This window comes from Manacus candei, unplaced genomic scaffold, assembly GCF_025592945.1.
Source record: "Manacus candei isolate 608988 ecotype Guabito, Panama unplaced genomic scaffold, ASM2559294v1 h1tg000043l, whole genome shotgun sequence".
Taxonomy (NCBI): Eukaryota; Metazoa; Chordata; class Aves; order Passeriformes; family Pipridae; genus Manacus; species Manacus candei.
Genome location: NW_026138091.1, coordinates 5,481,769 through 5,491,674, shown reverse-complemented (window position 1 = coordinate 5,491,674; position 9,906 = coordinate 5,481,769). Strand labels below are relative to the sequence as shown.

At 39.8% G+C, this 9,906-nt stretch overlaps 1 protein-coding gene across 1 annotated transcript in view; it reads right to left on the bottom strand.

Annotated features, from left to right (window-relative positions):
- Positions 1–615: 615 nt before the first annotated feature.
- Positions 616–9,906, bottom strand: part of LOC127474753 (sterile alpha motif domain-containing protein 1-like) — a 32,654-nt gene continuing 23,363 nt past the window's right edge. Inside the window, exons 2-3 of the mRNA XM_051795978.1 lie at positions 2,804–2,860; positions 616–705 (exon numbers count right to left, since the gene is read on the bottom strand). Of these exons, the coding sequence (XP_051651938.1) occupies positions 676–705; positions 2,804–2,860 (87 nt within the window). The 3' untranslated portion in view covers positions 616–675. The remainder of the gene's footprint in view (positions 706–2,803; positions 2,861–9,906) is intronic.

The window sequence follows — 9,906 nt, the reverse complement described above, 5'->3', positions numbered from 1 at the left end:
AAGGATTTTTTATTCCTCTCCTGTATCTCCAATATCTCAAAATTATTTTTAAGTCTAAGCCCTTTCATTATCTCAGTGGATAACGACACACTGAATAGTGCCAGACCCAGAGAGGCCTTGTCCAACTCTGCTGCATCCCTCTGTCCAGTCTACTGGTGAAATATCAATTACCACTTTCCAGACATGGCTAGACAATAAACTTGGCTAATCATGTCATATATCACATTCAAGGTCACCAAGAGCTTCACCATCAGCTGGGGGAGGTGATTTCAAGTAAAGACTCACTGCCAACCTCCAGGGTCACTCCTCTTTCCTCACGAACTCCTCACACTTTAGCAGCTCTCCAGAAGATCTCCCATCCATCACATCGCTTTGTCTGACCCAAGGCTTAGAGTTTAGGCAGCCTGGGGCTAGAAGTGCATGGCATTCTTCTCCAAGTTTTAACTAATTATCATGGTGCATTTGCCATTTTTCCTATGGCTGACCACAAAGATCCAGTTAAAACTGTCCAGATCGTTTTAAAATTGTTTTTAATTCTTTATTCAGGGAAACCAATGTTTTACTCATAGTCCCATAGCTCAAAAAGGGAAGCGATAGAGGAAGAAAAGTATAAGCTTATGATTTATGTTGATGGCTGGTCCTCTACGCATTCCCCAAATCTCTTTTACTTGCCTATTATGCATAGTCTGGCTTCTTACTGGCCTCCTAAAAGACATACATTTATTTCAATGAGGAATTTGAGCAAAGGGAACAGTGGCCTTAGTGACTCCTTACAGCAATAGCTGCAATAATCTTCTCAGATGAGGAAACTATACATACATATAACTAGATCTATATTCTACAGGATAATCTCTTGCTTTCAGAATGACTTCTTACGTGAATAGCTGAGCACCTCTAACATTAAAAGTGTTTTTGTGTTAAAAGCAGCATGCAATGCAAATAGCATGACCTTGTAGAGGTAACAGGGTGTACTGCTGTGAAACGCAAGCAGTATCAGCAGTCACATGAGCAAACCTGTCCCGTGTGGGTAAAGCTGCATGCCTAAGGCATTTGCTGGATAGAGCCCCATAGCTGCAGCCACCGTGGAAGTTGTTTTATAACCTGTCTTTCCAATGGAACTATTAAGCTTTTCTATGAATAAAATACTACAAACACTATGTCTTTGCTATAAAATTTGGAGTAACAAAATAATGTTTCTCTGAGGCATAATGTGAGGTTAATCATGCATTGGTAGTGCTTTCCTCAAGCACAAAGTCATTCTTTCTCCTGATTAGGGGTCCATTAGGAAACAACTGGCTTTCAGTGACTCAAAGCACCAGACAATTGCATCCCTCCTACTAGACATTCTCTTCAGGAGTGTTTCTATGTGCCATATTACTCTTCAGGCAAAATGATTTTATGACATCCAGACTAGTGCTAAGCTAGTTAGCAAGTGTAACAAAAAGTGGTGGCATGGGCAAGCGACTATTATGTGTGCTCAGGCTGCTTGTACTCCAGTTGCCAGCCTGTGCTGTCATATCTTTACCACTGCAGGAAGTATATTAAAATTAACACAGGTAGCTCATAAGTATGCCAGATCTGCCTTGAGCAAATATTTATAGTCTGTGTAGACATATCCAGTTCAAAAGCCCAAAAAAAGTAGAACGAATGTCTATAAAGGCACAACTTTGCTACTCTTTTTTATTTTTTTTGCATATTAGCTTCCTTTGTGGAAGTTCTTATTATAGTTCTACTTAGAATAGACTGGCAAGTGACAAGCTGAGTCATATTGGGTTCGATCTCCCTTATATGGCAGCAAAGCAGTAGTCACTTTGCTGAAGTTCCCTGGCATAAAACTAGGCTAAGTGGGATCAGAATTGGGCTCGCAAACTTGTGCAAGGGTGTTACAGGTGCTGCTGGTGATACATGTATTCTGGAGTTAACTCTCATCTAACTCATCACCATCATGGTGACAATAACAATTCTCAGAATTGAACAGAAGCCCAAATCCACATGGAAGTGTATACAGCAAAATTATCTACAGCCTGGGAAACAGGTTTTGCCCTAGCACAGAATGTACGAGGATCTCTCAAACACACACTTGATACTTGCAACCCATAATGGTAATGAGACTAAAAGCATAAGTAAACGGTTACAAGATAATCCAAGACATAATTTTACTAATGCCTTACACTCTTTTTTTCTGACCCTCTAGGCTGCCATATAACTACTAAAAACTACTGGGGGATTCCTTGTGATTTAGCTCTAAAGCTGGTTCATGAATCTTCTGATCTGACTAACTTAAAAGGCCAGTTGTTCCCTGACATGTAAGCAACATTACAACAACATTAAATAGCAAATCATCTCACCCTCAGACACTTCCTGAGCATTTATAATTGCTTAATTGCTATGAGTTTTGTTGGCAAAAACTGTACCAACTACTTTCCAGGGTGTATTCATTTCCAACCATTTTTATTGCAGTCCCTGTTGTTCTTCTTCATTATTTTTATACTCTATGGGCAAGTATCACTTTGCTGAATCCAAGGTCTTTTCTTAAAAGCCAGTTTTCCTTGCTAAGTTGTTAATTTTTTTTTCTGCTGGCTTTGATGTCTTTCTTCAGTTTCTCAGTGCATCCTCAGAACTCCAATTCATTTCAAGCTTTTATTTCTGTTGATGACTGCTCTTTAATTTACTACTACATATGCCAGCAATTTACAAGTGTCTGGTTTCTTTAATTTGAATTTTTCACACAATAATAAGTAAGACATGAAGTCGATGTAGTACTGTCAATTTAAGGTGAAAAGAAAAAAGGAAAGATACGAACCAACATCTTCAGTTGCTTTATGGTTACAACTCTCTGTGGCATTTTTGGTCTTCTAATCTAAAGGTAAGGATAAAGATATGCAAATTACAAACAACAACAAAAATAACCCTGAAGGAAAGTCCAGTGTATTTGCAAACATAATTGGGTTTAGCAGTAAAGCTAATATACTCATATTTTTTCAAAATACATTCTAAATTTCAAGCCAAAATGCTCAAGGCCATTTGAAACTCACTTTCAAGAATTGTTTGAAGGTGAATCTCAGCCCAACTATAGAGCACTTGTACAGAGCAAGTGTTACACTCTTCACAGGGTGTCACAAAATGAGGAAAAAGCATAGAGGGGAAGAGAAGAAAAGAGTAGAGGATGTGGAAGGAAGAAACAAAGTCTTACAGATTTATCCCATGACTTCTTAGGTGTCCCCCAGAATATAGAGTACATCCCACCTTTCCCCCTTTAGTTCACTACATGGCACAAAAGCACTCTGTGCTTTATAGTTCTCCTTTAAGACCTTGTTCCCCTGAAGTCAAACTCCTTGTAAGACTGACACACAGAATCATTCCACTCAGATTACAAGGAACAGGCTTATACTTAATGTTGATGTAAACTATAAAGGCGGTGTTTTTGTATGTGGTTAAAACAAAGAATGGAAAATTCAGCATGCCTAAATTCACAAAGAGAAAACCTGAACATACTTCTAAAAGAGAAAATATGTCGGACACCGTTCTCCTTGTCATGTTCATAAATCCGTCATTTCTGTGTGATTCCTTTTAAGTTCAAAGCACTGGGTTTTTTTAGTAAATGAGACAAGGGGGAAATGGTAAAAACAGTGTCCCTGAGGAAAACTATTCCCCAGTTCTTAAAAAATATGAACATTTTGAAATCTTAGGGAGATGAAAGCATTTTCTATTACATTTGTGCTTTTCTTCTTGTTATTTTTGAATTTTTATTGTTTTTACAGAACGTAGCACCACAGGAAGGAATGGAAGAGCTAATTCAGATCCATAAATGAGCTCTTGAGTTGGCTGACACCAGTCTCCTCTCACAATGTTTTGAAAGATTTCCCACCATTTTCAGTGGTATGGCACAATACCTCATACTGCCCTCACACTGGGCCCTCATTCAGGTGTTTCAGGGCTTTGTAGGTGTTTTGTACCTTGTGTGTGGATTATGGAAGAAGATTCAGCACAAACAAGAGCTAAGAAGAGTAGTTTCGGTTATGTCCCAAATTTTTTTTAATATATTTCCATCTGAAATATCCTGCAAGTGTTTGTATATAGCAATAGACTCACAAATAGCAGGCAGGAAGGGAGCCTGGGAGGTCCTCTAATTCATGCCATTACCCACAGTAGTATGGACCATACCTATGCCACTTCTCACAGATGCTTCACCAGGACATATACTCCAGTACTTTACTATCCTTACCATTAAAAATCTTCACTAATGTCCAAACTCTGTGCTGCACTTGCATTGCGCCCTTAGCACTTTTTTTCTGGTCTTATCCGACATGAACACAGAGGTCAGACAATTTCCTGCCCTCTCCCTGGCAGGCCTCGATGTGTCTGATAAAACACTTTTGAGAGCTGACATCATGTCACTCCTATCTCTTCATTTCTCCACAGAAAATAACCTCAGTTCCTCCTGCCTTTCCTCAGAGTCTGTGCCCTCATGATTATTCCTTGAGCTCTGATCATGCTTGACTCATGAAACTCTGCCATTAGTTTCTCCTTTTCTGAAGTGGGATATCCAAAAATGGATTCTGTATGGATGAGAAGATCCCACCCTTATCAGACCCTTCCTCTTCAACTCAGTATGGAATAGCAATATGGAAAATCTTCATCAGCCACAGCAGAAATAAACAGTATTTAAAGGTCTATTAAGCTCAGCTTTCAGGAAATTGCAATTTGGCCTCTCTGTGTCATTTTCAAGCATTAATAGGCACTAAGGCTAGTACCACATACACTAGTATAAGTGACCCCCATATAGAGGGAAGAAAAGTTATAGGTGCTGTTGGATCCAGACATGTTCCCCCAACTGCCATGTAAGGGCCTCCACTCCAGTGTTCCACTACTAAAAGTCATTTGCCTTCCTCACACACGAAAAAAAGAGACACAGAAAATCTGAGATGAGAGGGAGAAAGTGCTGACCTGCTGTAACTCAATCAGTGTTGGTACAAAATGATGCTTGGATAGCAGGATCCTATCTCCATTCTTTCCATCTTTTATAAATATCAATCCAGTTCACACACAATTAGTATAAGTTTTCTGAAGACTAACTTTCAGAGTTAATCTCCAGAGACACTGGTCAGTAGCTTTATAGCAAGGGATCTTGTGTTGTGTAGCTGCCCAGGGCTTCCCTTGTGTAGTATTTAAGATTCCATTCAAGAGCAGTTCCCCTTTGTCTGCCATATTCATAAATAATGGATGCATCTTGCATTAGAGATTAGCAAAGATTGTTAAGCTTCCTTTTTGCATGTGTAAGATTTGGTAGCTTTTGAAATATTGATATAGTTGTGCAATTTGGTGCAATTATATTTTTAAGAAAGAATTTAAAAAAAGAAAAAGAGAAGAGGAAAATTATGGTAAATCTACAAAGCAGATATCTGACACTTATAAACACCAGAAAATGCGATCCTTCTATTTTTAAGTCTACGGAAAAATAGTTGTATTACTAACTTTTGTAATATTCTTTTAAGAAGACTCTATAGAGATTGCTGTAGGTTTCAAAGCAATTACAGTAGGAGGTCATGAAAAGCCTTCAGGAAATTCTGCCAAGGTACTGCACCATCTAAAAGGAGGAACATAGTGCCAGAAAGTTTTCAAATCTGATTGAGAGTAGACAAAGGAAGACAAATTTTTAAAGTCCTCTTTACTCATTTCACTGATTTTATTTTTAATGTAATACTTTACAATTACCTTTTTTATCTGAAGAACATGTTCGGCCTCAGTATTCCTTTTTGAAAAAAACCCACATGGATAATCACTGCATATTTTGGTGGGAACCAGCTTTATCAAGACAGGTGACTTCTGTTTTTTATTTTTTGTGCATGCTACAGAATTTAACTGTCTAAGCAGCAACATTGTGCTAGTTGTTGTGGTTCTTTGTATGCAATGAAGACCTATTTCCAGCTCTCTGGCCCATCCCACAGACAGGACTCATAAGTACAGCTTATTACAGGGATGAGTTAACCAGTAATTTCTTTGTGCTCTGTGGCTAGGATCCCAAAATGCAGGCTGCCAAGCCAAAAAAGGGTGGACAAAAATTGAAAGACTGCATTAAATAGCCATAAATGTTACAGGGTCTTATAATACACACAGTTATGGCAAAATCATTGCTTTCATGCTGTGGCCAACTTGCCATTATCCAGAGCTACGGGAGAGAAGAACAGGAATAAAAGTCTGAAATAACCTAGCTAATGAAAATTGCAGGCAATATGGTTCAGAGCAACTTGGTGCCAAGGCATTTGAACGGTTTGCTGTGAAGTCAGCCAGGATGGCTGGTGCCACATTAGTGCTAATACGCCCTTCTGGAGCATGATGATTCCTTCAGGACCACACAGCTGCGGCCTTTTGTTCATGCTCCACATGGCAGGAACCTCCAGAGCTGGCTGAGGAGCACAGTGCAGTTGTTAGCCAGGGCTCTGCAGGAGTTAGCCAGACTTGCTAAACTGAAGCGGCTTTGTGTGAAGCCACCTTGAGCCATGGGGTGTTTGGACACCTAAGTTGGCCCTGTTCAGAGCAAGCTTCAGTCTGGTGGGATTAAGCAGTTCAGTGTACAGAATGTACAAAATTGGCTGAGCTTCTTCAATGACAAACTTACTTTAGATATGCTATAGCTATCTATGTAACACTGTCTGAACTACTGAGCCTGGCCAGATCCAAACTGCCTCTGTAATCTGATGATTTAGCCTGAAACCACAGATCACTGAGAATGGGCTGCCTTAAAGACAGATCTGAGACACAGAAAAAGATAAGACATCAAAGTCTCATTGCATGTCAATAAGTAGTCAACAGCTGCCAAATAGCTCAACTGTTTCCCAAACTTTAGGTCTTAGTCCAGGCTACTATGTGAAAACAAGGCTAGAGCTTCTGTCCTTATTTTCCCCAACTGCAAGGAACAGCAGAGTGAGGAACTCTTAACTTGTGAAATAGAAACTGCAAAAATTATTGTTCAGCAGACGAAGAGGAGAAAGAACAGGTCTGAGTTAACAGGGACTAAAATATTCAGCTTTCATGACCACACAGGCATACCACAAAAATGATCAAGAAAAGAAAGCTATTTGAAAGTTGGAAAGCAGAGGACAGGTACTCTATTCCTAAATTGATTAGGTAAGGCATGGCAGGCTAGAATTACATGTGCCTTTTTAAATTACCCATTTAGCAGCAGTAGGGAATGTGAAGAGAGCAAGAGAGACTGACCACATTGTTTTCTTTTGACTCTGAGGCAGACTGTTTGGACTGGAAGAAGATCAGAACTTGCACCAAGCTTTTCATTCTTCTAGAATTCATCAAGTTACACATAATGTATCCAAAGGGGGCTTAGTCTCTCTCCACATCATAAATTTGTAATGATAGGACAGTGGGAAAATATGACAATATTTACAACTTTCTTCTCTTTCAATTTCCCTCTCAGTGACCTCTATTCACCTTCCTCTCTTCGTTATCATTTGATTCCTCTCTTCTTCCCACCTTTCCTATGAAGAAATGTGAAATAATCCACAGAAATCTTTCAAAACATAGAAACAGGGACACAAGTCAAGGAACATCAGCACAGCCCAGTCTCTAACAGTGGGTAGCAGTAAATGCCTAGAAAAGAATTAGGAACAGAGCAAGTGCATCATGTTGTTCCCAGAATATCTATCCAGCACACAGCAATTTTTGGTTCAGAGGATTCCTGAACCAGACACAGTGATTTTGCATTTAATAGCCCCCAACAGATTCATCTTTCATTAAGTTGTCTAGTCACTCTGGAACCCACACTAATTTTACTCATTTACAGCATTTTGCGGTGAGGGGGGTAACATCTTCAACATTCTCTCCTCCGTGTTCTTTCTTAAGGTTCCTAGCTTTAATATATGAAAAAGATATTTCAGGAAATATTTCAAGAATTGACAAGTGAAGGTTGATCTCTGACCTTGAGATGCAGACAGGTGTGATTCCCCTTCAGAAGATGAGACAAATGTACCTCTAACAAAAAAACCCACAACGAAGCACAACAGTAGCACGTGTTTTTAAACAGTGAAAGTACTTGTGTCTGATTTCAGGTGCAAGTTTTTCGTCATGCACAGTTGAATCCATTAGAAAAGTTATCAAGAAGTAATCTGAACTTGGCTGCATAGGGGGACTGTGCAGATTAATTCTTTTTCGATAAATACTGAGCTGAATTTATGCTGCTGTGTGGCTAGACAGACTCACTCCCATGGAGTTTCATAAGCAGCACCTTCTGCTTTCCACCATTCCTTCTTGCCAAAGGACATAGTTCCCTGTGCAATTTCTCATAATGTTCAAATGATTTCACAACAGAAACATGAATTCTATTGTATACTGAGAAAAACAAATCCTTTGTGCCATAAGGTAATGGAGCATATCTAAAATAATACAGCACAAGCTTTAAGCTCAGCAAGAAAAATTCTGTTACCACAAGCTTTTTGACAGAAAATGAAGCTGAAAAATTTGGCCAAGCATACTTCTGTGTTTTCTTCATGCCTGATTGTTGTGTTCAAACAAAGGCCTTCTCTTTTCCACTCAATATAAATGCTCCTTGTTTAAATCTAGAGTTCATAACTTAAGAATCTGTTCCTAGGGAAATTTTTCTACTGTTGTTACTAATGCTACTGAGAAGACGAAAAGAAAAAATGTTTTACTAAAGTATTTAGGGTCCTGTACTATATTAACACAGAGAGCCTAAAGCACTGAGATGACTTTGGACAGCCTAGCCAACAATAGCCACTGCACTCTGCTGGTGTATCCAGTTTGACCTGACATCATCTGGGAATTCCTACAGAGTGAGGTGCTGAGATTTAGACAGAAAGCTCTGGCAGAGAGGTGGAAGTCCAAGATATCCACAGGGATGTCACCTGCTTTTGTGTAGGTAGATGAGATTATGTTGGGTCAAAGGTGGACAGAAAGGAGGGAAGACCGGGAAGAATTTTCCCATAGAATCTGTAAAGAAACCTGGAAGAGGGAAACGAAGATCTTCAACAAAAAAATGTTAGAAGAGGAGCTGGGAGGAGTAGAACGAGAAATTAGTATTATGGGAGACATTCAGTAGGACATGACCCAGAATGGGACTAACTAGGAACAGAAAGTGGTTTGAAGCAATTCAAAATCCTTTTTAAACTCCAAAATGGCTTCTCTGAAGATCTGGGTCAAGAACCAAAATAAATGAAAGGGTCAAAGACTCATACTTTTGACTTTGCACTAATATGTGCAAATATCTTCCCCTCTACAAAAGTCCATCTTTCCAGTGTACTGCTGTTTGCTGCAGTGATTAATAGATTCTGATTTTGCAGTTCAAGGGAGCTCAGATCTGCTTTCTGTTTCCTTCTGGGAACACCAAGGCCCCAGAAGCAGTGGGACGGTGAACAGCATGGGTATAAGCAGGAGGGAGACAGAATGGCTCCATACATTACTGTGACCCAGCAAGCAGGATTTGGCAGAGGAAGAGTGGCCGACTAGACCATAGGGCTGTCGTTCAGATGACTGACTGCTTCTCAGCAAGACAACATGAGGTGGGAGGTGCAAGCAGACACGGGTTCACAGACATCCAGAGAAGAACTAGAACAACCCATGTCTCTCTGAAGTCCACACTGAAAGAAGGAGAGAAAATACCTTGAATTACCTCACCCCCAAGTATCCCACCTGGGCTCCTGCACCCTCAGATTGCATGGACAAAGATTTTGCACTGAGGAACAGACACAGGTTGTTCCTTAGCCACTACTATGTCATGCTGTGCTGTTTGCTCTAAACTTACATTCAAAACAGAGCTGGACTTTTGAACTGGAGGCCCCCAGGGAGACAGAGCTATGCACTATTACTAAATTTAGATGCTTCTGAAGTGGAAAATGGCAAAATGTTTTGCAAATAGCAAACTTTTCAGGATGCAAG